Genomic DNA, 18,420 nt, shown 5'->3' on the forward strand with positions numbered 1-18,420 from the left:
TTGGAAATCTTGGGAGATTACCCTAACCTAATCTTCCTCTCTTGGAGGAGAAGGTGAGGACTGCAGATGCTGTAGATCAGAGCTGAAAATGTGTTGCTGGAAAAGCGCAGCAGGTCAGGCAGCATCCAAGGAGCAGGAGAATCGACGTTTCGGGCATGAGCCCTTCTTCAGGAATGAGGAAAAGTGTGTCCAGCAGGCTAAGATAAAAGGTAGGGAGGAGGGACTTGGGGGAGGGGCATTGGAAATGCGATAGGTGGAAGGAGGTCAAGGTGAGGGTGATAGGCCGGAGTGGGGGTGGGGGCGGAGAGGTCAGGAAGAAGATTGCAGGTTAGGAAGGTGGTGCTGAGTTCGAGGGAATTGACTAAGACAAGGTGGGGGAGGGGAAATGAGGAAACTGGAGAAATCGGAGTTCATCTCTTGTGGTTGGAGGGTTCCTAGGCGGAAGATGAGGCACTCTTCCTCCAGCCGTCGTGTTGCTATGGTCTGGCAATGGAGGAGTCCAAGGACCTGCATGTCCTTGGTGGAGTGGGAGGGGGAGTTGAAGTGTTGAGCCACGGGGTGGTTGGGTTGGTTGGTCCGGGTGTCCCAGAGGTGTCAGTGAAAGGGAGATCCCCTGAGGTTATGGATGGGACTATGAGGTTGGAGGCGGTGAAGTTCCATCCATAACCTCATCACCTCAGGGGATCTCCCATCCACCACCTCCAACCTCATAGTCCCACAGCTCCGCACTGCCAGTTTCTACCTCCTGCCCAAAATCCACAAACCTGAATGCCCCGACCGACCCATTGTCTCAGCCTGCTCCTGCCCCACCGAACTCATCTCTGCATACCTCGACACGGTCCTGTCCCCCTTGGTCCAAGAACTCCCCACCGACGTTTGGGATACCACCCACGCCCTCCACCTCCTCCATGATTTTCGCTTCCCCGGTCCCCAACACCTTATCTTCACGATGGACATCCAGTTCCTGTACACCTCCATCCCCCATCACGAAGGACTCAAAGCCCTCCGCTTCTTCCTTTCCCACCGTACCAACCAGTACCCTTCCACTGACACCCTCCTTCGACTGACTGAACTGGTCCTCACCCTGAACAACTTCTCTTTCCAATCCTCCCACTTCCTCCAAACCAAAGGAGTAGCCATGGGCACCCGCATGGGCCCCAGCTATGCCTGCCTCTTCGTAGGATATGTGGAACAGTCCATCTTCTGCAGCTACACTGGCACCACCCCCACCTTTTCCTCCTCTACATCGATGACTGTATCAGCGCTGCCTCGCGCTCCCACGAGGAGGTTGAACAGTTCATCCACTTTACCAACACCTTCCACCCCAACCTCCAATTCACCTGGACCGTCTCAGACTCCTCCCTCCTCTTCCTAGACCTTTCCATTTCTATCTCAGGCAACCGAATCAACACGGACATTTACTATAAACCGACCAACTCCCACAGCTACCTAGACTACACCTCCTCCCACCCTGCTCCCTGTAAAAATGCCATCCCATATTCCCAATTCCTTCATCTCCACCACATCTGCTCCCAGGAGGACCAGTTCCAATACCGAACAACCCAGATGGCCTCCTTCTTCAAAGACCGCAATTTCCCCCCAGACATGATCAACGATGCCCTCCACCGCATCTCTTCCACTTCCCGCTCTTCTGCCCTTGAGCCCCGCCCCTCCAATCGCCACTAGGACAAAACCCCACTGGTCCTTACCTACCACCCCAACAACCTCCATATATATCGTATCATCCGTCGTCATTTCCGCCACCTCCAAACAGACCCCATCACCAGGGATATATTTCCCTCCCCTATCAGCGTTCCGAAAAGACCACTCCCTCCGTGACTCCCTCGTCAGGTCCACACCCCCCACCAACCCAACCTCCACTCCTGGCACCTTCCCCTGCAACCGCAAGAAATGCAAAACTTGCACCCACACCTCCCCCCTTACTTCCCTCCAAGGCCCCAAGGGATCCTTCCATATCCGCCACAAATTCACCTGCACCTCCACACACGTCATTTGCTGCATCCGCTGCACCTGGTGTGGCTTCGTGTATGTTGGGGAGACAGGCCGCCTACTTGCGGAACGTTTCAGAGAACACCTCTGGGACACCCGGATCAACCAACCCAACCACCCCGTAGCCCAACACTTCAACTCCCCCTCCCACTCCACCAAGGACATGCAGGTCCTTGGACTCCTCCATCGCCAGACCATAGCAACACGACGGTTGGAGGAAGAGCGCCTCATCTTCCGCCTAGGAACCCTCCAACCACAAGGGATGAACTCAGATTTCTCCAGTTTCCTCATTTCCCCTCACCCCACCTTGTCTTAGTCAAATCCCTCGAACTCAGCACCACCTTCCTAACCTGCAATCTTCTTCCTGACCTCTCCGCCCCCACCCCCACTCCGGCCTATCACCCTCACCTTGACCTCCTTCCAACTATCGCATTTCCAACGCCCTTCCCCCAAGTCCTTCCTCCCTACCTTTTATCTTAGCCTGCTGGACACACTTTCCTCATTCCTGAAGAAGGGCTCATGCCCGAAACGTCGATTCTCCTGTTCCTTGGAGCTGCTTGGCCTCTACGCTTTTCCAGCAACACATTATCTTCCTCTCTTGGAGGCATGGAGCCACAGAGTCCTACAGCACAGAGACAGGTCCTTGGCCCCAAACTGGTCCATGCCAACTAAAATGTCCATTCAGGCTAACCCCATTTCCCTGTTCTTGGCCCATATCCTTCTAATCCTTTCCTATCCATGTATTTGTCCAAATGCCTTTTCAATGTTGTTAATGTAACCGCCTCAACCAATTCCGCTGGCAGCTCATTCCATATGCATACCACCCTCTGGGTAAAAAGTTGCCCCTCAGGTTCCCTTTTATTCTTTCCTCTTTCACCTTAAACTGATGTCCTCTAGTCCTTGATTCCCCAACCCTGGGAAAAAGACTGAGTGCATTCACCCTATCCATGCCTCACTATCTTCTACATTTTCATAAAATCCCCCCTCAGTCTCCCTATGCTCTAAAGAAAAAAGTCCTAGCTTGTCCAACCTCTCCCTATAACTCAGACCCTTGAGTCCAGGCAACATCCTTTTAAATTTCTTCAGCATTTTTTCCCAGTTTAATAACATCCTTCCTGTAGCAAGGTGACTAAAACTGAACATAATACTCCAAGGGCAGCCTCACCAACATCCTGTACAACTTCAGCACAACTGCCCAACTTCGATACTCACTGCCCTGACTGATGAAGGCCAGTGTGCCAAAAGCCCCCTTCACTGCCCTGTCTACCTGGGACTCCACTTTCCGAGAAATGTAAAATGAACTCCAAGGTCCCTCTGTTCTACTACACTCCTTAAGGCACGACCATTCACCATGAAACTCCAACCTTGATTTGACTTTCCAAAATGCAAAACCTCACCCTTATTTATATTTGCCATTTCTTGGTCCATTTCCCCAGCTGATAAAGGTCCTGCTGCAATTTCTGATAACGTTCTCACTGTCCACGATACCATCTATTTTAGTGTCATCTATAAACATACTAATCATGCCTTGTACATTCTCATCCAAATCATTGACATAGATAACAAACAGCAACAGGCCCAGCACCGACCCCCGAGGCACTCAACTAGTCACAGGCCTCCAGTCCGACAAACATCCTTCCATTACCCTCTGCTTCCTACAATCAAGCCGATTGTGTATTCAATTTGCCAGCTCGCCCTGGATTCCATGCAATCTAACCTTCCAGAGCAGCGTACCATGTGGAACCTTATCAAAGGCCTTACTGAAATCCACATGGATGATGTCTACCACCCTGTCGTCATCAACCTTTCTGGTCACTTCATCAAAGAACTCGAACAAATTTGTGAGGTATGATCTCCCACTCACAAAGCCATGCTGACTACTCCTAATAAAACCTTATCTTTCCAAATGACATAAATCTTATTTCCCAGAATCTTCTCAAGTAACTTACTTACCACTTGCTTACTGGTCAGTACATAGAACAGTCCAGCACAGTACAGGCCCTTCAGCCCTCAATGTTGTGCCAACCTTTTAAGATCAAGCTAACCTACAGATCAGTAGTTCCCAGGTTTTTCTTTGAAGCCCTTCTTGAATAAGGGCACAACATTTACTACCCTCCAGTCTTCTGGGACCTCACTCATGGCCAACGATGATGCAAAGGCGGAGGGACTTGAGGCTGTTTTCGTTAGAGAGAAGAAGGTTGAGAGGTGACTTAATAGAGACATACAAGATAATCAGAGGGTTAGATAGGGTGGACAGGGAGAGCCTTTTTCCAAGTATAGTGATGGCATAGCTTTAAAGTGAGGGGTGATAGATATAGGACTGATGTCAGAGGGAGTTTCTTTACTCAGAGAGTAGTAAGGGTATGGAATGCTTTGCCTGCAACGGTAGTAGATTTGCCAACTTAAAGTACATTTAAGTCGTCATTGGACAGGCATATGGACATACATGGAATAGTGTAGGTTAGATGAGCTTCCACTAGGAGAAAGTGAGGACTGCAGATGCTGGAGATCAGAGCTGAAAAATGTGTTGCTGGAGAAGCGCAGCAGGTCAGGCAGCATCCAAGGAGCAGGAGAATCGACGTTTTGGGCATAAGCCTGAAGAAGGGCTTATGCCCGAAACGTCGATTCTCCTGTTCCTTGGATGCTGCCTGACCTGCTGCGCTTTTCCAGCAACACATAGATGAGCTTCAGATTGGTATGACAGGTCGACGCAACATCGAGGGCCGAAGGGCCTGTACTGCGCTGTTATGTTCTATAAAATATCAGCCAGAGCCCCGGCAACTTCTTCTCTAGCCTCTTGTAGTGTTCTTGAATATATCTGGTCAGGACCAGGAGGTTTGTCCACCTTAGTACATTCTAGTACATCCAACACCTCCTCTACTGTGATATAGATTATCCCCAAGATATGATCACTAAATTTCCCAAGCCTCCATGTCTTTGTGCACGGTAGAGAAGAAATATTCATTAAGGATCTCGCCCATCTCCTGCAGTTCTACACATACGTGTCCACTTTGGTTCCCGAGGAGCCCTAAACCTCTCTCGAATTATTCTTTTTCCTTTAATATATTTCAATAACCTCTTTGCATTCACGTTAATCTTCTCAGCCAAGACTATCATGTGTCCCCTTTTTCCTCCTGATTTCGATAAGCTCCTGTATACCTCGAGGGATTCCCTTGATCCCAGCTGCCTGTACATGAGCCATACCACCACCTTTTTTTCTGGTCAAAGCCTCAATCTCTTGTCATCCAGGGTTCCCTATTCCTGTCAACCTTGCCTTTCACCCTCACCCTTATCTGCTGTTCTGCTTAGGATGATCAACAGAGCAGAACAGAACTTGCCTGATCGGGATTTCTCCACTTTGGAAGTAACATTATGGCAGGAACATGCTTATTTTCTGGAGGATGCTTGTAGGAAAATAAGTGCAGACCAGTAGAGACAGTCCTTTTAGGTTCAATGTATAGTTCCTGTGCTCAAAATTTCCAATATTCTCATTGATTCTCTCAACCCCTTAATGAGGTTCCAGCCTTCAAAACACACTCGAGGGTACCCACCATTCTATATGCAAACCCCCACAACCCCTTGGTTAATTTCCAGTCTCACTTTCATTCTATGTGACACTTACCCCAATTACTTGACTAATGCAGCCTGTAGCTTGCATGGTATTTGCTATAAACTATTATTTCTTATTTGTTGACTTCATATTTGCTCTTCTGCCCAGCAACACCCCCAAGCCTCAGAATAAGTCCAACTTCAATTCTGAAGAAGTCCTATCAGACTTGAAACATTAGCTCTGTATCTTTCCCTACAAAGATGTTGCTGGATTAGAGCTTTCTCCAGCACTCTGTTCTCATATCAGAGCGGCAGCACTTTGTTTTTATTAGCTTGTTTACCACTCCCCAGGTTAGACAGAGTGCAGAGACATACAAACCTGCCAGATGTAGAGGATGTAGTGAAGTCTGTTGTTGACGGTGTAGGTGTACAGAATCAGGTAGCAGTTTCCACTGTAGAAGTGTCCAAACCAGTGACTTGGCACTGGGACCAATTCCAGATCCTCAATCATCCAGACCTGGGAAAGATCAGTTAGCAAAGAGAAAAAGAGCGAGTCAGTCGTGGAGATTGTGGATTTCAGTTTCACTGCAAGGTTAGGTTCAGCTTCCTTCTTGGTTTATAGGGTGCACAGGGTTAGTCTCAGAACCAGGGTCCTACTGTCCCAGTGGCAAGGAGCAAATTATTTGGTCTTCTCTACTGGATGATCAGTGTGCAATGTTGGTGAGAACACTGCTGAACTAATGTAGTTAGTTTACAAAAGGGCTATCCACAAACGATTTCCGCCTCTACCACCCTTTCAGGCAGTGACTTCTAGATTCCCACCAGCCTCTTGAGGAAAAACTTTTTCACCCAAACCTGCCTGTTAAACTCACCTTAAAATTGTAAGATGGACCAGTGGTAATATGCAAAAGTGGTATTATACCTGAATGTGTAAATTTTAAGTATGGGAGGGAAAGGTCTAGGGGTGTTGGATTTGAAGGTAATGACTCTGAAAGAGAGTTCATGTTGAGGTTACATTAGCTCCACTCTATCCAGTGATGTCACACTGACATTGGCAGAGAATCAGTCCCAGGGATGTCCCAATCAGAGACAGATGGGACATCCCTGGCTCCTGATAGTTGTAAAAATACCAAATCAGTTAATGTCATTTAGACTGACTGGAACTATTCAATGGGCAAGGCAACCACCTCTTCTCACTAAGACTCACTAACTATCTCCTGTTATAGATAATTAATTAAGTTCTTAGACCAGAGAAAGGAGGATTCACCCAGTTGCCTGCCCCTTTTACATAGTTATGCCCATGCGCAGATGTCCATGGAGAAGGATCATGCCAATACATTGGCACAATATAGACCTTTAGAGACTGGCTGGCATCACAGGGGCTGGGTGTATCCTCCCTTGAGTACTGACATTTCAATTTAATGTTCTGACACCCTTACATAAGAATTTAAGATCCAGAAGCAGTAGGAGGCCATCTGTGCTTTGAGCCTGCTCCATCATTCAATAAGATCATGGCTGTTCTCTTCATGGACTCAGCTCCATTTACCTGCCCTCTCACCATAACCCTTAATTGCTTTATTGTTCAAAAAATATCTACCTTAGCTTTAAAAACCTCTACTCCTTCACTGGGCAGGGAATTCCATAGATTCACAACCCTCTGGGTGAAGAAGTTCCTTCTCAACTCAGTCCTAAATCCACTCCCTCTAATCTCGAGGCTATGCTCTCCTGTCCTAGTTTCACCCACCAGTGGAAACACCCTCTCTACTTCTAACCTTTCTATTTCCTTCATAATTTTATATGTTTTTATAAGATTCCCCTCAATCTTCTGAATTCCAATGAATATAATCCCAGTCTACTCAGTCTCTCCTCATAAACCAACCCCATCCACTCCAAAATCAACCTGGTGAACCTCCTCTGCACCCCCTCCAGTGCCAGTCCATCCTTTCCTCAAGTAAGGAGACCAAAACTGCACACAGTCCTCCAGGTGTGGCCTCACCAGCACCCTATACTGAAGGGCCTGTTTCCACACAAAGTAATCTAATCTAATCTATGCAGCTGCAACATAACCTCCCTGCTTTTAAACTCAATCCCTTCGGAAGGAACAAAATTCCATTTGCCTTAATTACTTATTGTACCTGCAGACCAACCTTTTATTGGTCACCCAGGTCCCTCTGCACAGCAGCATGCTGCAACTTTTTAACCACTGAAGTAATAATCCCTTTTACTGTTACTCCTAGCAAAATGGATGACTTCCAATTTATTAACATTATATTCCATCTGCCAGAATTTTGCCCACTCACAGGGAGAAAGGGAGGACTGCAAATGCTGGAGATCAGGGTCGAGGGTGGTGCTGGAAAAGCACAGCAGGTCAGGCAGCATCCGAGGAGCAGGAGAATCAATGTGTCAAGCACTCCCCACCTCTTCCTCTGCTACATTAATGACTGCATTGGCGCCACCTCATGCTCCCGCGAGGAGGTTGGGCAATTCATCAACTTCAACACATTCCACCCGGACCTTAAATTTACCTGGACCATCTCTGACACCTCGCTCCCCTTCCTGGACCTTTCCATCTCCATTAATGACGACCGACTTGACACCGACATTTTTTACAAACCCACCGACTCCCACAGCTACCCGGATTACACCTCTTCCCACCCTACCTCCTGCAAAAATGCCATCCCGTATTCCCAATTCCTCTGCCTCCGCCATATCTGCTCCCAAGAGGACCAGTTCCACCACAGAACACACCAGATGGCCTCCTTCTTTAGAGACCGCAATTTCCCTTCCCACGTGGTTAAAGATGCCCTCCAACGCATCGCGTCCACATCCCGCACCTCCGCCCTCAAACCCCACCCCTCCAATCGTAACAAGGACAGAACGCCCCTGGTGCTCACCTTCCACCCTACCAACCTTCGCATAAACCAAATCATCCGCCAACATTTCCGCCACCTCCAAACAGACCTCACCACCAGGGATATATTTCCCTCCCCACCCCTTTCCGCCTTCCGCAAAGACCGTTCCCTCCATGACTACCTGGTCAGGTCCACACCCCTCTTCGACCCACCCTCCCGTCCTGGCACCTTCCCCTGCCACTGCAGGAACTGTAAAACCTGTGCCCACACCTCCTCCCTCACCTCCATCCAAGGCCCTAAAGGAGCCTTCCACATCCAAAGTTTTACCTGCACATCCACCAATATCATTTATCGTATCCGTTGCTCCCGATGCGGTCTCCTCTACATTGGGGAGACTGGACGCCTCCTAGAAGAGCACTTTAGGGAACATCTCTGGGACAGCCGCACCAATCAACCACACCGCCCCGTGGCTCAACATTTCAACTCCCCCTCCCACTCTGCCGAGGACATGGAGGTCCTGGGCCTCCTTCACCGCCGCTCCCTCACCACCAGACGCCTGGAGGAAGAACGTCTCATCTTCCGCCTCGGAACTCTTCAACCCCAGGACATCAATGTCGACTTCAACAGTTTCCTCATTTCCCCTTCCCCCACCTCACCCCAGTTCCAAATTTCAGCTCAGCACTGTCCATGATTTGTCCTACCTGCCTATCTTCTTTCCCACGTATCACCTTCATCCCCACCCCCACTCACCTATTGTACTCTATGCTACTTTCTCCCCACCCCCACCCCCTCTCATTTATCTCTCCACCCTTCAGGCTCTCTGCCTGTATTCCTGATGAAGGGCTTTTGCCCGAAACATCGATTTTACTGCTCCTCGGATGTCTGAACTGCTGTGCTCTTCCAGCATCACTAATCCAGAATCTGGTTTCCAGCATCTGCAGTCATTGTTTTTACCTTTAAGCCCTTTTCCAGCACCAACTCTCGACTTTGCCAACTCACTTAAAGTATCAACGTTCCTCTGCAAAGGTTGCTCTGCCACTCATCTTAGTAGCATCTGCAAATTTTGACACCCTACAAGTGTTCCCCAACTCCAAATCATCTATAAAAATTGTGAATAATTGTGGTCCCAACACTGATCCCTGAGGCACACCACTAGTCATTGATTGCCAGCCAGAATAGAACTCATTTATCTCCACTCTTTGCTTCCTATTAGTCAACCAATCTTCAAATCACGCTAATACTTTACCCCTAACACCATACATCCTTCTCTTATGCAGCAGCCTCTTGTGCAGCACCTTGTCAAAGCCCTTTTGGAAATCTTTTGGACTTTTATTTCACAAGGGGCTGTCTAACCACTTTAAAAATTTATTCAAAAATGAGAACAGAGAGGACTAGTGGCAGAGAACTACCTCAACCGCAGTGTAACAGCTGCTGGCTCCCAGGGACCAATATTTCAGAACAGAGTGTCTCACTAGGGCCACTTCAGAGTCAACTACTTTGAAATGGGCCTGGAGTCACATGTTGGCCAGGCCAGGCAAGAACAAAAAATTTCCTTCCACAAAGGGAAACTAACCATTTTCTAACCATTGATGATAATTTTGTTGTTAAAAGCTTTCAATTCCAAAATCTTTAATGGAATGAATAAATAAATAAATATGATCTGGTAGCCATTATATAAAAAGAGTTCAGATGACATGATCTGGTACTTGAATATTGAAGAGTACAGGAGCTTTAGGAAACTAATACAAAAAGGCAGAGTGGTAGTTCTATTATTCAATGATGGCATTAGCAAATTAGAGAGGGATGACCAAACGTAAGGAAGGCAGAGTAGAAATGGTTTAGGGAGAAATAAAATGATAATGACAAGAAGTCACTCCTGGGAGTAGTGTACCAGCCTCCTAATAGTGACTACAAGGTAGGATGAAGGCAGAAATAATGAGAGCTTGTCAGAAAGGCAGTAATAATAATAATGAGAGATTTTAAACTGTAATAGCTAGAAATGTCAGTCAGGAAAAGAGTGGTCTAGATAAAGAGTTCAAATAATGTTTTTGGATTAGTTTTGCACATTATAGAGTCATAGATTCTGGAGCCAGTAAGAGAGCAGACTCTACTAAAGCTGCTATTGTGTAACAAAATAGGGTGAATGATGTCATGACATCCCTCCTAGGTAGCAGCGACCATAGTAATAGAGTCATAGAAATGTACACCATGGAACCGTCCACGCCGACCAGATATCCCACCCCAATCTAGCCCCACCTGCCAGTACCCGGCCCATATCCCTCCAAACCCTTCCTATTCATTTACCCATCCAGAGGCCTCTTAAATGTTGCAATTGTACCAGCCTCCACCACTTCCTCTGGCAGCTCATTCCATACACGCACCATCCTCTGCATCTATGGAGTGAGGTCTGTTTTACATCTTTCCCCTTTTACCCTAAAATTATATCCTCTAGTTCTGGACTCCACCACCCCAAGGAAAAGACCTTGACTATTTATCCTATCCATGCCCCTCAATTTGATAAACCTCGATAAGGTCACCCCTCAGCCTCCAACGCTCCAGGGGAAACAACCCCAGCCTATTCAACCTCTCCCTTTAGCTCAAATCCTCCAACCTTGGCAACATCCTTATAAATCTTAAATGATTGAAATAAAAACAGAAAGCACGTTATCTAAATACTGAGAGATTGCAGAAGGATCACGCGTGAATCACAAAAAGAACTAGCATGCAGATACAAGTAGTAATTAGGAAGGATAGTAGAACGTTGTCATTTATCATGAGGGGAAGTGAATACAGAGGTATGAAGGTCATGATGAGATCATATCTGGAGTATGGGGTATAGCATTGGTCTCTTTGTTTAAGGATGGAGGTAAATGTATTGGAGGCAGTTCAGAGAAGGTTGCTTGACTCACACCTGGAATGGAGGTGGGCTGGGGTTTGGGGGTGGCAATGGTTATCTTGTGAGGAAACTTTGGACAGGCTGGGCTTGTATCTTCTGGAATAGAGTAAGAGGTGACTTGATTGAAGCATACAAGATCCTGAGGAGACTTGACTGGGTGGACATTGAAAGGATGTTTCCTCTTTTGGGAGAGTCAAGACACAGGGTTCACTGTTTAAAATTTGGTGGTCACCCATTTTAAAAATAAAGAAGAAGTGAAGCAGTTTTCTTTCCCTTGCCAAGGGTTGAGTGTCTTTAGAACTCTCTTCCCTAGAAAAGCTAGTGGAAGCACAATCTTAAGGTAGCGACAGATGGATTTCTTGATAAGAGGGGGAGAGATTATCAGGGTGCGGTGGGAATGTGGATTTGAGGTTACAGTCAGATCTTATTAAAATGGTGAAGCAGGCTAGAGGGGCTGAATGATGTTACTGGTAGATTAGATTAGATTAGATTATTTACAGTGTGGAAACAGGCCCTTCAGCCCAACAAGTCCACACCGCCCCGCCGAAGCGCAACCCACCCATACCCCTACATCTACCCCTTACCTAACACTATGGGCAATTTAGCATGGCCAATTCACCTGCCCTGCACATCTTTGGACTGTGGGAGGAAACCGGAACACCTGGAGGAAACCCACGCAGACACGGGGAGATTGTGCAAACTCCACACAGTCAGTCACCTGAGGCGGGAATTGAACCCGGGTCTCTGGCGCTGTGAGGCAGCACTGGTATGAATTTAAACTCCACCAGCTGATGTGGTGGGACTTGAAGCCAGATTCAAGAGCATTACCTGGACTCCTGGATTACTAATCCAGTGATTGTATCATTATGACATTATCACCTCTGAAAGTTTATTTGGGACAAACATATCAGAGAGAGGGGCTGTGAGAGGTTATTACTTGCAAAAGAGTCCACAGATTTAGGGAGAAGGAAAATGGTGAGTTTTCAGAAGATTTGTAGCTCAGGTTGAGGTTCTGGATGTAGGTTTGCTCGCTGAGCTGGAAGGTTCATTTCCAGACGTTTCATCCCTACTAAGTAGCATCTTCAGTCGGTCTCAAGTGAAGCACTGTACAGGATTTCTGCTTTCAATTCACCAACCCAAAGAAACCCAAACATATAGACAGCAGGAATCATGTACAGTGCTTCGCCTGTGGCTCACTGAAGATGTTACCTAGTAGGGTGACGAAACGTCTGGAAATGAACCTTCCAGCTCAGCGAGCAAACCTACATCCAGAAGGAAAATGATTCAGCACATTTCCCCATCAGGCCAGTCAGAAGTCAGACCTTGAACATCAGATCAACTCAACATTCTCAAGGCTGCTGGTCCTTAGACAACTGGCACCCTCCCCCCACCCTGAGTGCATCATAAAAGGTGCTGACCTCATTGCAAGGAACTTCAGGCAATTGTCCAACTAAAATCAGATTGTTCTGGAGGCTGGGTGGGGGTCATCAAGGGTACGGGTAAGGAATGAGCAGGTGGCTGAGGAAAACAAAGTGGAATCTAAACAATTTCCATTCCGTTCCTGTAAACTGACCAATCCAGAGAACCAGAAAGCAGCTTCAGCCTTTTACCTATGTCCCAAGTATTCACACACTGAAAACTTTTTCACTAGATCTTTCCACATGCCAGTGTTGAGGCCTGTAATCATGACAAGACTTTATTTTTAGAATGGCACCTTTAACACTAACTCACAGGGAATGGGAGTAGGTGTGGCTAGCAGACCCACATCACCCATCTCAAATTGCTCTCCAAAAGTGGGTGAGCTTCCTTCTTGAACCGCTGCAGTCCTGCTGTAGATAGACGCACAATGCCATGAGGGACAAAATTCCAGTATTTTGACCCAGCCACTGTGAAGGTTAGGGTGGTGAGTGGCTTGGAGGGGGAATCTTGATACAGAGGTGTTCCCATGTATCTATTGCTCTTGTCCTTCTGGGAAGTAGCCACGAGGTTTGGAAGGGTCTGTCTAAGGAGATGATTTTTTTTTAAGATTAGCTTCCCTACAGTGTGGAAACAGGCCCTTCGGCCCAACCAGTCCACACCGACCCTCCGAAGAGTAACACACCCAGACCCATTTCCCTCGGATTAATGCACCTAACACTATGGGCAATTTAGCACGGCCAATTCACCTGACCTGCACATCTTTGGACTGTGGGAGGAAACAGGAGCACCCGGAGGAAGCCCATGCAGACACGGGGAGAATGTCTGTGTGGAGTTTGCACAGTCACCCAAGGCTGGAATCGAACCTGGGACCCTGGTGCTGTGAGACAACAGTGCTAACCACTGAGCCACCATGCCACCCCAGTACACACTACCTCTACTGAGTGTCGATGGGGAAAGAGAGTGAAGTTTGTGGATATGGTGCCAAATCAAGCAGGCTACTTTGTCCTGGATAGTCACCATACTATAGAAGGATGTGGAGCCTTTTGGAGAGGGTGCAAAAGAGATTTACCAGGGTGTTGCCTGGATTGGAGTGTTTTAGCTGTAAGGTTGGAAAAACTTAGACTGTTTTCATTAGTGTGTCAGAGACTGAGGGGCAGCCTGATAAAAGTACATAAAATTATGAGAGGTATTGATAAGGTAGATAGCTAGACTCTTTCACCCCCCAGAATGGCAATTTCAAAAATAAGGGTCATAGGTTTGAGGTGAAACAGGGAAAGATTAAAAAGGGATGGGAGGGGAAAGTTTTTCTTTAATATAAACACAGAGGGTGGTAGGAGTCTGGAACATGCTGTCAGGGGAATGGGCGAAGTAAATACAATAGCAATGTTTAAGAGGCATTTAGACAGGCATGAATGGCCAGGGAAGGAGGGATATGGACCATGTGCAGGCAGATGGAATTAGTTTAGAATGGCATTGTGGTCAGCACAGACATGGTGGGCTGAAGGGCCTGTTCCTGTGCCGTGCTTGTCAAAAGTATTTGATTAGAAGGATCACACAACACCAGGTTATAGCCCAACAGGTTTAATTGGAGCTTTCGGAGAGATGCTCCTTCATCAGGTGGTAGTGGAGGGTTCAATCGTAACACGCAGAATTTATAACAAAAATTTACAGTGTGATGTAACTGAGAGCTGGGCAGCTTGCTATCAGGACAACTCCATACAACCCTGTCACGGTAGGCGCTGCAAGAAGTGTCAAGAATGTGGACATAGATACCACTATTACGCGTGGGGATACCTCCCACCTTGTACATGGCAGGTACTCATGTGACTCAGCCAACGTTGTCTATCTTATACGTTGCAGGCAAGGATGCCTGGAGGCATGGTACATTGGGGAAACCGAGCAAAGGCTACGACAACGGATGAATGGGCACCGCACAACAATCAATCAACAGACAGGAGTGTTCCCTCCCAGTTGGGGAGCACTTCAGCGGTCCAGGACATTCAGCCTCGGACCTTCGGGTGACCATCCTCCAAGGTGGACTTCGGGACAGACAGCAGAGAAAAGTGGCCGAGCAGAGGCTGATAGCTAAGTTCGCTACCCAAAGGGAGGGCCTCAACCAGGACCTTGGGTTCATGTCACATTACAGGTGACCACCATTGCACTATACACACACTTAGATACTCCGACACACACACACACACCCACACATGCACCTCCTCACAGACTTAAGACACTCTGCACTCACTACACACACACGCACACACACTTTCTCACACTCAACCCCCAAACCAGACAGAGACACACACAGACAGACAAAGACCCACATACACACATATTTTGTGGGGTGAATTTGTACTTGCAGGGTTACATTGTACTTTGCTCAAAAACTGTATGAATTTATGTAAAACTCCATTATCTCACTTTTTAGATTAGAATCAATCTAAACATCAGGTCATAGACAGAGAACACAGGGAGCTAACACCTTCAACATATTGTCTAGCTCTCACCATTGTTAACAGCTAACCCAAGAATGCAACTTTTTAAAAAAAAGGCTTTATGATTTACACATGAAAGAAGTGAACTATGATATTCGAACAGATGAAAGGCTTAACAGAATCAACTTTTCAATGTATAATTTCAGTTACATCACACTGTAAATTTTTGCTATAAATTCTGTGTGTTAGGATCGAGCCCTCCACTATCACCTGATGAAGGAGCGTCGCTCCAAAAGCTAGTGTGCTTCCAATTAAACCTGTTGGACTATAACCTGGTGTTGTGATTTTTAACTTTGTACACCTCAGTCCAACACCAGCATCTCCAAATCTTAGTTAGAAGGAGTGTGTGTGTCTCAAGGTGCAGAGAGAGAGAGGGGGTTGGAAATTCAGAGTTAAGTGCCTAGATGCATGGAAGCACAGGGTCAGTAGTGTGATGGATAAAGAGGAGGATGGAGGACAGCAGAGATCAGAGGGCCAGACAGAAGGCAAGGGCATCAAAGGATTCAAAGACAAGACAGAGAATTTCAAATAGGTCGAGCAGATTGTGTGTGCGAGCGTGGGAAGATGTGAGGTACCTCCACTTCACCAGAACCATCATCCACCATCCTCTCCCGGGCTGCCACCTCAGGCCTGGCATGCATCTCCATGGCATCAAACTTCACCTGCTCCACCTTAGCTGCAGAAGAAAGGGGGTTGGATCATCATCAGACAAAGGGGCAGGTGATTTGGCCCATCTCATCTCAAATGTCTGCCTGTGAGAGCAACTGAGCAAGTTGCACTCTCCTGCCTCCTGCCTCCTGCCTTCTCCCCCTCCTCCCCCCCCCCAAAATCAGCAATCATTTTCATTTCAGATTCACATGGTTTCACACTCCTCGGTATCCTCCCACCCTCCCTCCTCCCACCTCCTGACTGCCCATTCCTCAGTCTCTCCCACCTCCCCTCAGTCTTATCCCCCCAATTTCTCTCAAGTCTCCCCTACCAGTCTTCCCCCCACCCCTAAGCACCCCTCTGTCTTTCCTTCTCAGTCTCTCTCACTTCCATACAGATTCCCCACTATCCCAACCAAACCAGGCTCATACCAATTTTGCCGACGCTGTGAGTTTTGCCGATGCCAACGGTTTGGTATTTTGTTGTCCACTTGACGAAAAGCTGCCGGAATATTGCAGACTCCGAACCATCATTCTCCATCTCAAGGTTCACAGACTCAGGATAACCTTTAGCTTTCATGAACCCCTGTGGAAGAGAGTATTCTAACTGTTTAGAAAACATTGGCAGTTCAGCCCCTACATAATAACTTAATTTGTACTTGGTAGCATCACCTCGAGACATTCCATGATAAGTACTTAACAGCCAATTAAACACTTTACATGGCGTAATTTAGGAAACATGGATACCCATAAACAGCCAGAGAATTTTTTTTTAAAAACAAGGAACTACATAGCCAATCATTTTCTGATGTTGGTTGATGGGAAAGTGTTGGGAAGAAGAACTCTCCAACTCCTCCTCGAATCATCCCAAGGTATCGCTCTACACAGAGGATAGGAGGCGGCCATTCAGCCTTTCGAGCCTCCTCCACCATTCAATACAATCATGGGTGGTCAGTGGGCACGCTAAGGTGAGCCGTAGATGGCCCTCAGCATTACATTTATCCTTCACGCATCTCATTTGGTTCCCATCTGTCATCACCTTGGCACTGAATGGTTTCCAAGAGTGAAATTAAGAGTCAACCACATTGGCTGAGGCTCTTGAGTCTCATGTAGACCCAAACCAGGTAAGGATGACAGATTATCTTCCCTAAAAAAGGACATTAGTAAACCCAAATGGGTTTTTAAAATATAAAAAAAAAGTCAAGGATAGTTGTAATGGTCCCCATTATTGGGACTAACTTTCATTCACTAAATCTGGAATGTAATTTAAAATTTCAGCAGTGGGAGTTTAACCCATGTCCCAAAGAGATGGGTCTCAGTGACGTTACCACCAGGCCACAAGCATTGCCCAGCTCTGGCACCTTGGGGAACTCCAAATCAAAGTATCTGATGTTAATCCACACCAGTCACTTGGTTCTGAAAACCCAGACTTATTCATTCATTTCCTGAAGAACATACCAACAATAAAGTCATAGAGTCATACGGTACAGAAACAGACCCTTCGGTCTAACCAGTCCGAGTCGAACATAATTCCAAACTAAACTATTCTCCTCTGCTGCTCCTAGCCCATATCCCTCCAAACCTTTCCTATCCATGTACTCAGCCAAATGTCTCAAACGTTGTAATTGTACCCACATCCACCACCTCGAAGTCCATTTCACACGCGAATTAGAACATAGAACATAGAACATAGAACAATACAGCACAGAACAGGCCCTTCGGCCCACGATGTTGTGCCGAACTTCTAACCTAGATTAAGCACCCATCCATGTACCTATCCAAATGCCGCTTAAAGGTCACCAATGAATCTGACTCTACCACTCCCACGGGCAGCGCATTCCATGCCCCCACCACTCTCTGGGTAAAGAACCCACCCCTGACATCTCCCCTATACCTTCCACCCTTCACCTTAAATTTATGTCCCCTTGTAACACTCTGTTGTACCCGGGGAAAAAGTTTCTGACTGTCTACTCTATCTATTCCTCTGATCATCTTATAAACCTCTATCAAGTCACCCCTCATCCTTCGCCGTTCCAACGAGAAAAGGCCGAGAACTCTCAACCTATCCTCGTACAACCTACTCTCCATTCCAGGCAACATCCTGATAAATCTTCTCTGCACCCTCTCCAAAGCTTCCACATCTTTCCTAAAGTGAGGTGACCAGAACTGCACACAGTACTCCAATTGTGGCCTGACCAAAGTCCTGTACAGCTGCAACATCACTTCACGACTCTTGAATTCAATCCCTCTGCTAATGAACGATAATACTCCATAGGCCTTCTTACAAACTCTATCCATTACATTGTTAAAAAAAAATTGCCCCACATGTCTCTTTTAAATCTCCCTTCTCACCTTAAAAAAAGTTGCCTCTCATTTTGAAATTCCCCATCCTAGGGAAAAGACACCTCCATTAACTATCAATAGCCCACATGATTTTATAAACTTCTAGAAGGTCACCTCTCATCATCCTATGCTCCAGTGAATAAAGTCCCAACCTTTCTTTATAACTCAAACTTTCCATACACAGCAACATCCTGATAAATCTCTTAAGA

At 46.9% G+C, this 18,420-nt stretch overlaps 1 protein-coding gene across 1 annotated transcript in view; it reads right to left on the bottom strand.

The window, feature by feature from the left end:
* The window catches only part of LOC140482477 (villin-1-like), a 69,358-nt gene that overhangs the window by 16,766 nt on the left and 34,172 nt on the right, over positions 1-18,420 (bottom strand). Inside the window, exons 10-12 of the mRNA XM_072580009.1 lie at positions 16,301-16,454; positions 15,797-15,897; positions 5,939-6,076 (exon numbers count right to left, since the gene is read on the bottom strand). Coding sequence (XP_072436110.1) covers positions 5,939-6,076; positions 15,797-15,897; positions 16,301-16,454 — 393 coding nt within the window. The remainder of the gene's footprint in view (positions 1-5,938; positions 6,077-15,796; positions 15,898-16,300; positions 16,455-18,420) is intronic.

Source organism: Chiloscyllium punctatum, chromosome 10 (genome assembly GCF_047496795.1).
Source record: "Chiloscyllium punctatum isolate Juve2018m chromosome 10, sChiPun1.3, whole genome shotgun sequence".
Lineage (NCBI taxonomy): Eukaryota > Metazoa > Chordata > Chondrichthyes > Orectolobiformes > Hemiscylliidae > Chiloscyllium > Chiloscyllium punctatum.